Source organism: Papaver somniferum, chromosome 3, assembly GCF_003573695.1.
Source record: "Papaver somniferum cultivar HN1 chromosome 3, ASM357369v1, whole genome shotgun sequence".
Taxonomy (NCBI): domain Eukaryota; kingdom Viridiplantae; phylum Streptophyta; class Magnoliopsida; order Ranunculales; family Papaveraceae; genus Papaver; species Papaver somniferum.
In genome coordinates this window covers 39,941,069-39,956,560 of record NC_039360.1, presented here as the reverse complement: position 1 = coordinate 39,956,560, position 15,492 = coordinate 39,941,069, and the positions used below count along the sequence as shown (strand labels likewise).

Below are 15,492 nucleotides of genomic sequence, written 5' to 3'. Positions count from 1 at the left end.
GTGATGATTTTCATCCTACTCTCTTCCATTTGAGTGGTTATCTTGATAATATCGGCCTTGGTGTATTTATGGATGGCTTCTTGTAATGTAACCACAGTGTTTTGGCTCCCTCGGAGCAAGCTTTTCAAACGTCCACGAGATCCTTCCGCAATACTTATCGCCTCATTATTGTAATGCATGTGTTGGTACGTATAAGAAAACACAAAATTTTCCTTGTACGGATCCAACAATTCCTTTAAGCAATAAACCACACATTTCTCGTAATCTTTCTTCCATAGCCCAATAAAACTCTCCAAGTGGCATTCGAACTCGGGCACGGACATTGAGTGTACCATTAAATCCCAATGATGTTGAAAAGCCTTCCATAATATCCCATTCGCTTCATACTCCGATTTCCTTTTCTTCTTGTCCTCCTCTCATTGTTCCGGAGTTAGTTTTTGAAGACGCTCATCTTCGTCCTTTTCACGAGCGGTACCTTTTTGTGGCTTTGGCTTTTGGATATGACCCCTACAATTACTTCTAATATTTCATTGTATGTGCCATGTGCAAATAAAATGCTTAGCATCCGGATAAACCACTCCAATGGCATTCATTAGTGCTTGGTTCTTATCGTTACTATGATCCTTGGAGTTTGATCGCCACGGTATATCTCCTTCAAGGTCTCTAGCATCCAAGTAAAACTCACATCATTATCCCGATCCATAAACCCCCATGCTACCGTGAAAGTTTTCTTGTCGGAAGTATAGCAAGCAATGTTTAACAACGACATATTGTACTTGTTGGTCTTGTATGTACAATCTATTAACAAAACTTGATAGAAGCATTGTGCTAACTTGATCATCTCCGGATGCGCCAAGAAAATACGAGTCACTTTGCCTTCCAATACTTGCTTCCTCATTGTGTATCCGTGTTGATCGGCTAACCATTGAGATTGTTTCATAACCGCTCTACCATCCGATGACCTCCTCCTAAAGGCTACTCGTGCCGTGTATATTTTCCTCAAAGTGGACAAGTTATCCTTATCCTACTCCTTAATCTTCCTAAGGATATCACTTGGTTTACACGCTTTCATCGAGATTACCGTTTCCCATTGATGTGGTTTCAACCCACAAACGGCCGCATGTCCAACAAGAGATTCCGGATCATCATGATTATGACAACCATTCAACACTTTAGAGAGCTTGTATACCTTACTATCATCGGGTTTCTTGCATGTATTAACTATAATCTTAAACGGGAAATCATACTTCTTTGATTTAGTAATGTAATCCCTTATCGTCTTCTTCACGTACAGTCTGTCCTTTGCCCAGTGGATTTCTTGCTTTCCACCTCTCTCACAAATAAATTCCAAACGATATTTACTTGAATGACGGCCTAAAACTAACGCGCATTTAATCTCTATTCCCTTGTTTATAAACCATTGCTTTGCATCGTCTTTATATTCTCATTCCAAATCGGTGAAATAGTGGGCAGAGGTATCAGGACCCAGCAGAGATACGACTTCGGGTTGATCTCTTCAAACGCCACAACAATCTACAACAAATATCAAAATGTTGAGAATTCAAAATCAGTTTATAAGTTACAGTCGATTAAACCGATTATAAGTAATCGGTTTATATGTGCAACCATAAAGACCAATTAAAGAATTGTCGGAAAATTTTCTGAGTCTACAATCGGTTCACCTTTGGTTTCATATAATCCGATTTTGGTTCAAATTTCTCCCGGAACTCCAAAATCGGATTATATATGAACGAAAATAGATCGATTATCAACTTTATGGATTTTACGAGATTATTCAAGGGAAGAAATCGGATTATGCACATCACCAACAAAAACCGATTCTCGTCACGTACCCATCGCGCCAAAAATTTATTACAATTGGTTTATTTGGTGATGAACAAAGACCGATTCTTGTACCCAACTTAGGTATTTTACCCAGAATCGGTTTATAGCATGCTATCGAATAAACCGATTCTGGGTTAAAGTTTTGAATTCTTTTTCCTTATTCGGAAATTGGGACATGCAAATACATGTTTGTAGATCGTTACAACTCATAACTGTTGATTAGAAGCATTATCATCTTCTTCCTCCCAATGGAATTGTTTTTGTGCTTGAATAATATCCTCAAGCATTCTTTGGTTCACTTTCTCTTCTTCATTCAACAAATTATCCAATTCGGTAGGATCGAAATCATGATAATCTGATGCACCCCCCTCTTCATCACTACTAGAGTCTTCATCATCAGTATATTCTTTCATTTTTGCTAAAAAACCACAAACCCTAGTTTTTCTTTTTTTGCCTTTACTTATTTCCCTCCAAACCTTTAAAAAGAAAAATGAATTTCTACTCTAATCCAAACATTATAATCCCACTCAAACACTTATTAATTTAATAAATATTAACTTAATTAATCATCACTAATTTAATAAGGACATTTAGGAATTAATATAAATACTGGATAAGGGGCTTTTACAAATTACTTCTTAATGACCCTATCTATATTATAAGGAAGAAGGCTTTCTGTCTATGGGTCAATTAAGGCCATTGATTTTGATCATCCTACGGTCTCGATTAACTGTTGGGGATTTGATTTTGAGTCAAAGATGACCATTGATTGTTAGCATCTTATTATTTTCGACGTTAGAGATTAGGTGTGGTCCGAAAAAAGCAGATCCTAAACTAACTACCTAACCTACGAACGGTTTATGGGTCAAGGGTACTTAGAATTGTTGGCCACCACCGAAGTTCTCTTAATTATATTGCGCTCGATCAATGCCATCGGCATTCACCTTCCGAACACACGGTCATGGAAAGAGGTGACCATCAATTTTATTAATCCCTATTTCTTAATATATCCATACATGATTAGCCACGACTTAATCCTTTGTTGTGTTTGCTGTAGAACTACATATGATTCATCGAAATCTATAACAAAACAAGACCACCGTCATATGTGTGCTCTACGAAATTGGAGGACCTGATTCGTTCCTTACAGAGGTATTTATTCTTTGATAGATACCTCAAGTTATGGAGGAGAAGCTGCGGAACTAATACATTTTGCGTATCGATTCATTTCCTTTGAAAAGGTAGCTAGGCTGTTTCTGAAAACAAATCCAACCCAATCCATCATGATCATTCAAGAACCCTTATCAACTCCCAACAATAAGAACTTCTCAAACACATTATCCAATGATCTTTTTGGGCGTAATAAAATTTGGATTAGACAGACAAACGGTTTGGGCGTAATAAAATTTGGAAACTGCGTTCTTATTTAGGAAACATAACGAAATTTTGGCATAAGAATTGGAATAGGTCCAGCTATTCTAAGTGGTGCGCGCTTATGTAGCATAAGAAAATTGGCGCCAGATAATTGTTACAATTTATTCTTCACTTATTATATTTTGGTTTTCTAAACAGGACAACAATCCGTGAACGTGTCTGGTCAATCTACTAAACAGGGAAACCACCGGTCACCTATTACGAAAATTTCGGCATTCACAAAGATATAATCACCTTCATAAAGATATAGTTTGCCCATATTCCAATCTTCGATGGTTATATAGGCAAGCGTTGTATGATTTTAAGAAATCATTGATTGTTTACTTAAGATTTTTTCTTTGCTTATTAAAACGCAAAGGGAATTGATTTAGAGATGAAAATTAAGTTGCCGATGTTCCAACTCAAATACGTCGAAAAACCACCCTGAGATACCACGATTGTGCCAGAGATTTTTTTGGAGATTATATTGGGTTTCATACAGTTTCCTTGTCCCTTCAAATATGTGGTGCCACTGCCAAGCAAACTTACAGGGCATTATGCATATACTGGAGTTTTCTCCCCAAAAATGTCGCTTGCTAAGAAGTTTTATTTTCGTCCTAGGATATATGGAAGGCTTGCCCTTTTGATTTAGTATTTTGTTTACTTATTTGATTAGTAACATGTTTTTTTTGTTCAAATAACATTTTCTTTTCTTTTTGGTGCTCTTAAGAAGCGTGGCTATTTAATTGTGCAACTGCTAAAAAAGCAAAAGCACGCGCATAGTGCCGTCGAAACCTTCTGAATCAATATGCAACGGACTATGGATCGTGAAGTTCAGAAATCTTTCAAGCAGGGCCAGTTCTGAAGGGTGATAGGGTGTACTCTCGCACAAGGTGTACCAATTCGTTAAGGCGTACAATTTGGTTGAGTTTTGTTTGGAACTTTTATATAGTATTGGGCCAACTGATTCCTCATAATTAGGGGTGGGACTTGGCTTGGTTGGGCGGGTTAAAAGACTTGGCCGAGGCAGACCCGAACTAAAAATCCTTTGCCCGGATTGCCCATCGAACCCATGAAACCCATGGAGGTACTGCCCAAGCCCGTCCAAGTTATGTTCCTCGGGTTTCTCGGGTTGGCCCAAGCTTCGCTGGACATACGAGTTTTTTAATATAATAATAACAAATTTTAGTAATAATAAGATTTAATTGCTTAATTTATCTCAAATTTCCAAACAACTGAAGATTATTTACAATAATATAAACTTTTATCATATTGAATGATTAATGAGATAAATATAATTTATATCATTATTAAATTTGAAGATGCTATACAAAATTACTCTAAGTAGATGATTATACCAATTATAAAAGTAGTTTTATATAGGTATATCGTAGTTCTTCGGGTTGGGCGGGTTGTTTAGGTTAGAAATATTTGTGTCCATGCTTACCCAAATTTAACTCGGGTTTATAAATTTTATGCCCAAACTTGTCCAAAGTCTTGAAATACGTTGTCCATGTCCGCCCAATGTTTGGGTTGGGCATGGTTTGGGTGAATTGACCCAACCCAAGTCCCACCCCTACTTATAATATTTTGGTTGGAATTGAACTATACAAGCCCATTTTATTTCTGTTTTAATCTGTTAGTCGACGTAGTTTAGTCCTCAAGTTTTGTTTTCACTTCCGATTTAAGGTTCCCAACTTCCTAATACCTTTTACCATACGTTCTTCTTAAGTTGTGCGACATAAATTATTTTGTTTCAATGCTATAAAGTAGATTTTATTTATGCGTGGGATTTTTTTTTTTGGATAAATGGCGTTCTGATTTTTTTCGCACAGGGTCATAGAAACTTCAGAGACGGCACTGCTTTCAAGACTCTCGATATGCATTAGGCAAGACCCAATAATTCATCCAAGGTTTCATATTATCTAGCCCCGTATTTGCAAAGAAATTTCCGGGGAGTCCTCCTACGTTAAAATGAAGATGAATCCTAAGCGCGAACTAAAACATATACCATAATTTTCTATGTGCAAATTGGTTTTAGTTTAAGATGTATTAATGAGCAGTGTCCTATGTTTCGGCTAAGAAAATTCCACAAAAAAATTGAGCCCCGACCGTAGGCTGGGATGATACCTAGTTTTGTCATGTAGTTATATGCTCCAATTAAATGGCATAAGCCCCAATTTAACCACCCTAATGTAAAAAGAATTGTTGCCTAATTATATTACAAAATTCATGCGCACATAATGTATGCCCAAGCTATGTAGTCGATTTCAGCCATCTCGGCCGAGATTTCGGCGAAATTCCGGATTTCGGTCCAAGAAGACGAGATTTTGTTAGTTTCGGCCGGACGAAATCTTTGCGAAAATTTCGGCCGGAAATGCGTTTTTCGGTCGGAATTTCGGCCGGAATATATATATATATATATAATTTTTTTTTTAAATTGAGTGGATTAATCTCAAGTACAAAAATTAAACAGATTAATTCACTCACTAGTATTACTGCTTGTTGTTGTGTTTGAATTTCTTGACCTAAAATTATCATTTGGTGTTGATGATGAGGAAGGTGAACAACCAGATTTACTAATATTATGTTTCTTTTAAGTGGGTCAATACTCCCTCAATCTTCTAGTCTGACTCAAACTAGGATTGGAATTAATTGAACCTGGCAACAAACACTTCTTATTATAAAAGTTGGAACCGAAATTACACCGGAATTTAAAAACGGAATCTCCCCGAAACAACGTTGTACCAGTGTCTCGCTCGGGACCGAAATAAACCGGAATCCGAAATTAACTACCTTGTGCCCAAGTAAAACAGTTAAAAATAAAAATAAATTTACACATTGTCAAATTTAAAAAGAAGAATAAAATCATAAGGACACTTTTGAGATCCCCAACAAGGATATCCCTTTGGCCATGCCATGCCATGCCATGCCATGCCTATGTCTGACATTGTCCCCTTCTTCTTCTATTTTCGATCAACAGTGAATACTACTTTTTATAACCCTTTTTGATGACTACCACATGATTGTTGTGAATTCCCATTTCCATGATTATTAAAAGCCATCATTTCTTACTCCTGAAAGACTCTTTTGTCCACTTCTGTGACACATTCACTTCATAGAGTTAAAATAAACAGAAAATTTTTAAAAACAGAGAGAAGTTGCTCTGTTTTCAAATTAAAAGATCCAAACTTTTTATTATGTCTCCATAGATTTTTCTCACTTGTGATTGTTTTCAAGTACAGTGAGATGAAGAAATTGATGGTTCTTCCTCTCTTATCCATTGGGTTGCTTTCTTTTTCTTTGTTCTGTGATGCCAGACCTGTATCTTCCCCTGTTTCTAGACCTGTTTTGGCACCTCAAATTCACCCAGTTGTTGTTTCTCCTCCTGTTTTGCCCCCTCAAAATCAACCAGCGGTTACATCTCCTCCTGTTATTTCATCAACAATGGCAGCAGCAGCAGTCTCTCCAGGTAAACTCACTCAGACCTATTCACTGGCTCTATCATTTTCAATATTTTTTCTGATTTCCCAAATTCTACAGGGAGTGGAGTTATAAAAACAGTACATGATCATCCATTGAACAAGAAAATGCTAATAGCACTGATTATTGTGTCCACTGCACTTTGTGCAATTGTCTCATTCTTATTCTGTTTGTGGATTTACCGGCAGAAGAAATCTCATTGCTCTGACCCTAAAAAACCCAGAAGGGGGTCTACAGGTATTCTCATTTTTCCATCCTGACCTTGAAAAGTAGACATTTTTGCTAATGATTCTGATTACATTTTTGCATTTTGTTGATTTTGATGTGAAGATGGTGTAAAAGGGTTATCATTAGGTCCAATTTTGGGTAAGTTTGGTTCAATGAAGATGGGTAACAAAAAGGGATCTGTTACCATGATTGAGTATCAGTTATTAGAAGCAGCAACTGACAAGTTTAATGAGAGTAATGTTTTGGGTGAGGGTGGATTTGGATGTGTTTATAGAGCTCATTTTGATGATGACAATCTCATTGCTGCTGTTAAGAGATTGAATTGCGAAAGACAGGATGCAGAAACTGAATTTGAGGTATAATTTCATCTTCATTTTTAGAGATCATTACAAGGTTTTGTTTTCCTTTTTTGGTCATTCTGATGTTCCACTGAATTCGAATTGCAGAATGAAGTGGATTTATTGAGTAAGATTCGACATTCAAATATAATTTCCCTTCTGGGTTATTGTATTTATGGTGAGACGAGGTTCATTGTTTACGAATTGATGCATAATGGATCTCTAGAAACTCAATTGCACGGTATGACTACTACTTCTTCTACGTTTGAAGTCGGACATTACAGGACCTTGTAGATACTAATGTTTGACACTATTTCGGTTGACATTACAGGACCTTCTCATGGATTGGCTCTCTCGTGGCACCTGCGAATGAAAATTGCGCTTGATACTGCAAGGTTAGTCAAGCGTGCCTCAATTTGCATTTCCTTTCCTGTTCTTTGTTTGCCCGGAAGTGTTGAACCTTTAACTCGTAACTTTACCACAGATATCAGTGGTTTGAACATTATATACTTGGTAATCATGCTTATGTTTTTTGCCTTTATTGATTTGGTCAGGGGATTGGAATATCTTCATGAGAACTGCAACCCTCCTGTGATCCACAGGGATCTGAAGTCATCCAATATTCTTTTAGATTCTAATTTTAACGCCAAGGTAATGCATGATAAAAAAAAAGAATTGTTATTTTTCAGTATCAAATGTCAAGGGGGTATATTGGCCAGAGGTCTGTTGACCTATTCACGGTTAAGCTCGCTGAAGTTTTTGTTTCCAAATGATTACAGCTTTCAGATTTTGGACTGGCTGTTGCTTCTGGACTCCAAAAGAGCAACATCAAGCTCTCAGGCACTTTGGGTTATGTTGCTCCAGAGTACATTTTAGATGGTACATTTTCTATTTCCTTGACACATCTTATACGTTTTCTCTACTCAGAGTTTCATACTAAATTGAGTTCAGAACTTGCCGACACCATGATTCTTACTGACTGACCATAAAAATTAGAAGTTTTTTCCTTCTTTGGTCTTCGGACTGCCAGTTGTGTTAAAGAATAGTATGTCAACATGTTATGGACTGAGCCTCACCTGTAACTCACCTCCCCACATATGTAATCTAAAAAGAGCCAAAAAGGATATTGGGTGCATCTTACAAGTTACAACCCATCTATCGTGTCCAGCCACCAATAGGTCGTTCTCACATATGAAACAAATTTTGTTATCAGAATCATATATTGTAACAGAAATTTATGCTAGCGATTTCAATAATCTGCTTTTTTTTCTTCAGGTAAGCTGACAGAGAAAAGTGACGTCTATGCCTTTGGGGTTGTTTTGTTGGAGCTTCTGATGGGAAGAAGGCCGGTGGAAAAAATGACTCCAGCACAATGTCAATCTATTGTTACATGGGTATAAGATCTAAATCCCAGCGACCACAAATGGATTTCTAGTATCTACAATTTCCTCACTTTAAAAGTTTGTAACCTCTGGCAATTTCATGTGCAGGCCATGCCTCAACTCACTGACAGAACGAAGCTTCCCAACATTGTTGATCCCGTGATCAGGGATACAATGGATCTTAAACACTTATATCAAGTCTGTCATTGATCTCTATCATCCAAATTTGTTCTTCTTTCAAGCAATTTTTGTGGTTTGTTTTTCCTAACTTGTTTAGAACATGATTCGTCTGTAGGTAGCTGCAGTAGCTGTTCTATGTGTACAGCCAGAACCAAGTTATCGACCATTGATCACAGATGTTCTTCACTCTCTAGTCCCTCTTGTACCTGCAGAACTTGGAGGAACACTAAGAGTCACAGACCCAGCTTCTATAAGAAATAGTAAGTCTTCGGCTTGATGAGACCTGCGATACTGGCAGACATACTTTTTGCACGCCTACATTGAATATGACATGTATGTACAAGGATCTTCATTAAGCAATGCAGGTCAGTAGTTAAAATCTCGGCAGTTCATCCATGTTTTTAATTAGTTTTCCTCGATATTTCAAATGAAGGAAAATTAATCATCTTACACGGTAACAATCTTGTGTTCCTCGACGCGCAGTTGTAAATAAAAGCAAAATAGATGTGAATGTATACTCTTTCTTCTTTGGACTATGAAATTACTTTTGTTCAGATCCTTCAGAGTTACTGAGATATTTTTTTGAGCTCATTCGTGTATGTTTTAATTGCATTTTCTTCGGATGCGTCTTGTTATTTTTTGATGTTTCTGTAATGAATTCTGGAGATTGTGATTGTGGACCACATGGATGTTTTACTTACTGTGAGGTAGGGCATTCTTTTCACATTGTTGTGTGTGAGAACTGCAGCATTTGAAATGTGCCAAAGCATTTGCCATAAACCGAAGATTTTGCTGGCAAAAACTAGGCGCAGCATGTAAATGTTTTGTGGCGACAAACTTCCATCATGGGTGCTAAATTTCGAGAAATTAAAAGATATTGGAACTTTTTCTTTCACTCAACCATCATGGCTGTTGTATTGCGGAGATGCAGTATGTTGGCCAAAAATTTCTAAGAAAATGATAGTATTATGGTGGGAGACTGGCCATAAGTATTTGAAGGACACACCCATGATGTAGCTAGTCATAAACGTGAAGAGACGTGGGCTTGCACACAAGGAATTTCTAGACAACGAAGTTAATGTATGGTTGGAACTAACATTTATTTGCGAAAAAGGCCCCATATTATGCATTATAAGCCACCTTTTTTTTCATGATCCTAGAGACATTGAAAGACAACATTCAATGCAGATGAATGGAGATTAAGATTGACACAGACCGATAGAATTTCTTTGCAGGTGACTTGAAAATAGTTATAAATTTCTGTTTACTACAGGGTGCCAGCAGTGCTTCAAAAACTAAAATCAGCTGGGATGAATTTAAGATAGAGCTTGGTATCAAAATTCCATGAGTTTGTAGCCTTATACTGTTGGAGTGGTTAAGGCGTGTGCATGGGTCTCCCCGCGAGAGAGTTCGAATCTCTCAGGCGTCGTTTTCTTTTTTGTGTTTTTTTTCCTTGTTTTTGTTTCTCTCTTTCTCCAGGCTAGACAGCTACTAGTCAGTGGATCCTCTCGGTTTAAATACAAGTATAATAGACAAAGATATGATATATCGCACTGCCCTCCTCCATACCATATAGTGCCACTTTTTGCTTTTGAGCTATATTCCAGACTTTACTGATGTTGTCGGTTTTGGATTTACTTTGATCAGTTGTTCTTACCTGGGGGAGGCTCACTAATCTTTCCGAAGGATTTGCAGAGAAGACTAAATCAACAAAACTTGACTGCCAGAATAATACAGTTGTTGCAAAGTTGACATGTAACTTTAGTCCAGCTTTCGATTATGAGAGATAATATACAGATTAGTTGCAGTTGTAAACATATTACCCAGAAGCTGCAAGTACAAACTGCCAACCTGTGTTTCCAGACCCAGAAACATTTAGCAATCTCCATTACAGTCTATGGGCATATCCATGCCCAATTCTTCTTACACAGCTGCAGGTACAAACTGCCAAACCTTTGTTGATATAATGAGCCTATATAACTTCTGTTATTCTAAACCTAGTTCATTTGAATGATAAAATGGAAAAGAAAACTATACCAAAAGAAATCCATAATTTTCTGGCCCAATTCGCACCTGAAGATAGTGCAGTTGCAAAAGATGAACAGAACACAAGAAATGAAAAGCGTGAATTATGTTTTACTCATGTTTTTCTTCTTTTGCTTCAGTTGATTCCTCTGTTTCTCCTTTCCTCGCATAAGTACCAGAGTTAACTGAAACCAAGCTTTCAAAATAATTCTCTTCTGAACTAAAACGCAAAACACTGCCCATTTCTCGTTCAATAGCAGTTCCATATTTTGGGTCATACAAAACCAGATTTCCTATAAGAAAAAAAACGAATAAGGGACAGAAACAACGCCTTTCCAGGAGTTGCATCCTAATGTATATATTTGCACTTCAGAACACCAATTTGTAATCATCGTGTCCTTGAAATCAACTTTTTTTGTTGGCTGCAATATCTTCTTATATTCCTGAGTGGCTGGATTCCAAAGACAGAAGAAAAATTCTTAGCGACCAACACCAGCATAGTCTTGGTTATCTCCACGGTCAAGAATGTCAAAGAACACAAGGCAAACCAGGCCATTACAACAACCTACAAATTGAACTGCATAACCTGACCTACCTAAGGATAAATATGGGTAACACATTTCAGATATGAATTCATTATTCTCCCACCGAGATGGTTCTAACGAATCGCAACTTATAGAATGGATAGAGTGTCTGCTGCGGTTATCATAACCCACAAGCATGAGATTGTTAGAGATGTTTCTATGAGGAGTAAAATCAACAAAAACAGGATCAGAATTTAGTGAAAGCCAAGTCTTGCAAACACACTTACAAACACAAGTTGATTTCACCGGTAATCTTAACAAGATTTGGAGGTAAATATCTTCTGGAACGCTTGACATCGTTCTTTCTGTATCGCTTTCCCAATTGACACCCGATTTTCAGATGAGTAAGACAGAAGCATACGAGGGTTTGAGGGTTTTAGGAAAAGGATAGGAGAAGATGAATTGATCGGATACGCATGAATATGTCTTTTTGTAACAAACCCTAAATCCACCCATAATATACGGTTATTCGGAGGCTTTTGCATACCAAGGCCAAGCATTATGGTAGTTCATTTTGCTTGGCTGCTTGGCTATTAGTCACATGGTTATTCGGAGGCTTTTGCATACCAAGGCCGAGCATTATGGTACTTCATTTTGCTTGGCTGCTTGGCTAATAGTCACATTATAGCGAAGGCCAACCACCATGGGTCACATTATAGCGAAGGCCAACCACTATGGGTCACCCCTTAGCTATAATGTGGCGAAATCTCTTAGATTAATTTAAAAGAAATTGAGAAATATAGGCCTATTCGAAACCAGTTTGCGAATATATGCTTGTTTTTTTCAACTTTCAAATATATGCATGTCTCCACTTTTACATCCATCTTGGTTAAGTTCCATTGCATTTTTACTTATTTCTTTACTGATTGTCATGTTGACCTTCTTCATCACTTTTAAGGTTCGTTGATCTAGGTTCGGAATCATCTCGCCATTTACAGGTTTGTTACATCATTCCCCAAAAGGGTTCATCATTCACAAGTTCAGGGTCTAGGGTTCAGAATTCAAGTTTTTTCATTCAGGGTTCATCATTCTCAATTTCATGGTTCAAGGTTCCCAAGTTGAGGGTTCCCAAGTTTTAGGGTTCAACGTTCCCAAGTTGTAGGGTTTAGCGGGTGGGAAATCAACCTTGCAAAAACGAGATGTGGTTCGGGGGTAAATAAGACTTTTTAATAGGTGAGATAACTGTCACCTTGCACTTAACTGGATGGAATCCGTTTTTTCCAAAAAAACAGTTGGACCAAGTCTAAACAGGCATATATTCGAAAAGTTCAAAAAAAACAGGCATATATTCGAAAACGCAAAAAAAAATGCATATATTTTCAAATTGCCTTTAATTTAAAAGGGAATACACCTCTTCCTTTCACGAGTTAAGAAAGCCTTATGGAAACTGAGTAACGTAAACTTTGGGGTACATTATGGCTAAGGCCGACAACTATTATTGTTTCTATTGTGGAACCAAAAATCTAATGGATGAAAACTGAGTTTTCTTGTATATAAGCTAAGAAATAAACGAGACTCATACTAAAACGTCTTTTGGTTGGATATCTCTTGGCTATAATTTAGCTATAGGCCTATTGTTAGCGATCCCAACAGTTAAGCGCAAAGGTTGTGCAATACTGAAGTTGTGTCCTGGCCGATGGAACTGCACAGTCCGACGATGTAGGGCCAACATGGCCGAGACAAGAAAGCCTACTTAGCACATGCAATACTATGCGATAGTGTTGCATATCCTTGATTCAGAGTTGGTCCAACTCAAGGAAGGAATTAGGGATGCAATGAAAGTCATGGGATGACTTTGGCATTGGCCCAAGCATTAGCCAAGGCTTGGACAATGCATATGCAACAGTGGCGTTGCCAAATGCGCCATTGATGATTATTGCTCGGCAAAAAGAACGTAAGTGATGCATATGAAGTATGAAGTTGAACTAAGCAAGTAAAGACTCAATTGGCATCATATTTGGGTGTTGGCATCCAAATAAGCTAAGTGCATGACCGGGATGAATGAAGCACAACTATTTTTTGAATACTTCGCAGAACTGCAAGTTCAATGAAGTGCAACCATTGTCGGATACTTGGCATAAGTGCAAGATTGAGTAAAGCGCAACCATTACCGACATTGGCACGGGTCAAGTTTAGTGCAGCGCAATGATTGTCGGATTTGTGTTCAAGCTGTCAGTTACGAGTATGTGTGCACCAGACACATGCCAGAGCAAAAGAGTTGGTTGAGATAGTTATAAAGGCTTTATAACTAAGTTTGGAATATTCTAACCACCAAGAACAGATGTGGCATCATTTGGCTTGACAACACAAAAGGTGGAAGTTAGAAAGAAGATTGTCGGTTAAAAAAACTACCCTATGGGACACATGGTTGTTCCATGCGTGTGCAAGTGTTGTGCACGGTTTTTGGCTATGTAACTACTGTATAAATAGTGCAAGAGGCATTAAAAATCAGTAGGAGAGAGTTTGTAGAGTTAGTCTCATGTTTTGAGAGAATAAAGCATCACCAAGAGGGTGATGGCCTATTTTGGTCCATGTGATAGCCAAGTTTTGTAATCTTTCTTTAGTGAAATAAAATTGGTTTGTTGCAGTATATCTTTGTGTTCTTATGTTGATGATTTGTGTGGGATTGTCAATTGGAATTGATGCATGGAAAACCTCTTATTCTTATGGGGTCATGAAGAGTTAGAGAGAAAGAAGATGAAGACTTCCGTTACATAAAACCTTAAGATGAAGGAAGATGCATACTTTGATGCAACTATGCAAAGCTGAGTACTTGTGGGTGAAGTTGATTCACTTAACCACATAGTATTGTCGATCATGTTCCATGAAAATTTTAGGCAATTAAATGGGCATATGAGTACAAGTGCAATAAGGAACTTTACGTTTGGACATGCTTTGCAGAGAGAATCACCAAACAAAATTTAAACAACAAATCCAAATGCTACATTAAGAAGTATACCAAACATAACCTTTTAATCGATTAGATAATTTGATGGAAGTATTTAAAGAGGTAGAATTCATATCCATCAAAAATAAATTTTGCTGACATTTGTAATATGACAGTTGTGGTTACCTGATTAAGTGAAAAATTAAGTCAGGATTTTAAGTCAAGGTAACCACTCCCTTAAACAGAATTAGGAGTTATCGGAATTTCATTATCTTTTCTGATTCAAATACCTCTGATTTTTTTATTACTATGAGTAAAAGGAAAAAATAGAAAATCAAACATTTTAAGGTTGTTTTTAAGAATGCGCACAATATAAGTTTTCTACAATTAATGGTGAAATTCCTCTTTAAAGAAGTGATTTAATTTATGTGGTAACCGAAAAAATGTGTTTAACAGTTTGAGTTCACATTTAACTTAACTAATTTACAAAATAACATAAATCTAACATCTTAAAAAACATGTCTTTTTTTTCTTCTAAGTTGAGGCAAATCCTGACTTATATATTTGTGTCTATCTGAAGTATCCTTCCTAGTACTTATCTACTTTTGAGGTAGCTGTAAAATCCCCGAACTAGAACTAAAACTATAAGGACTAAAAACAGGTCGTCCTTGTAACAAGTCTAGAAGGATTTTGAAGTTTTGGCCACGATAATTTTTTTGGATCTAGTCGTGCAATTGGTGGATGACTGTAATTTACTTATAGAAGAATAATATTATTGAACTGTAAAATAAATTGGTAAAGAAGTGTGATTTGAAACTATTTTTATAATTTATATAAAAAAATAGAAAAACATATATGTTGAGAACAATATTTAGATTATTACACAGGCTAAAACTTTCATATGTTAGAAAGCCATATCATATAATCATATTGATACGAGAGGGATTTGTAATAAAGAGTATCCCCTAATTTATGGGGTATCCCAATTTCCCCACCATTTAATAAGGCAACATAATATAATAGTATTACGCTGATTATTAATTAATATATTAGTTGGGCCCTGTTGGAAACTTAAAATTTTTAATATCTTAAAAATTTAATGGGATTACTAATTTAGCACACTCAAA

The 15,492-nt window shown here is 36.9% G+C and overlaps 2 protein-coding genes across 2 annotated transcripts; one reads left to right on the top strand and one right to left on the bottom strand.

Annotated features, from left to right (window-relative positions):
• The first annotated feature begins 6,362 nt into the window (after positions 1 to 6,362).
• LOC113355937 (probable receptor-like protein kinase At1g80640) lies at positions 6,363 to 9,552 on the top strand. The gene is made up of 10 exons (XM_026598924.1): positions 6,363 to 6,730; positions 6,802 to 6,978; positions 7,072 to 7,325; positions 7,416 to 7,548; positions 7,639 to 7,702; positions 7,862 to 7,958; positions 8,087 to 8,186; positions 8,583 to 8,701; positions 8,798 to 8,887; positions 8,985 to 9,552. The coding sequence occupies exons 1-10, from the start codon at positions 6,508 to 6,510 to the stop codon at positions 9,144 to 9,146; spliced, it is 1,419 nt and encodes a 472-aa protein (XP_026454709.1). The 5' UTR covers positions 6,363 to 6,507; the 3' UTR covers positions 9,147 to 9,552.
• A 1,453-nt stretch (positions 9,553 to 11,005) lies between these two features.
• Positions 11,006 to 11,775, bottom strand: LOC113359331 (F-box/kelch-repeat protein At3g23880-like). Its single transcript, XM_026602985.1, has 2 exons — positions 11,388 to 11,775; positions 11,006 to 11,187 (listed from the first exon to the last, which is right to left on the bottom strand). The coding sequence occupies exons 1-2, from the start codon at positions 11,773 to 11,775 to the stop codon at positions 11,006 to 11,008; spliced, it is 570 nt and encodes a 189-aa protein (XP_026458770.1).
• Positions 11,776 to 15,492: the final 3,717 nt, after the last annotated feature.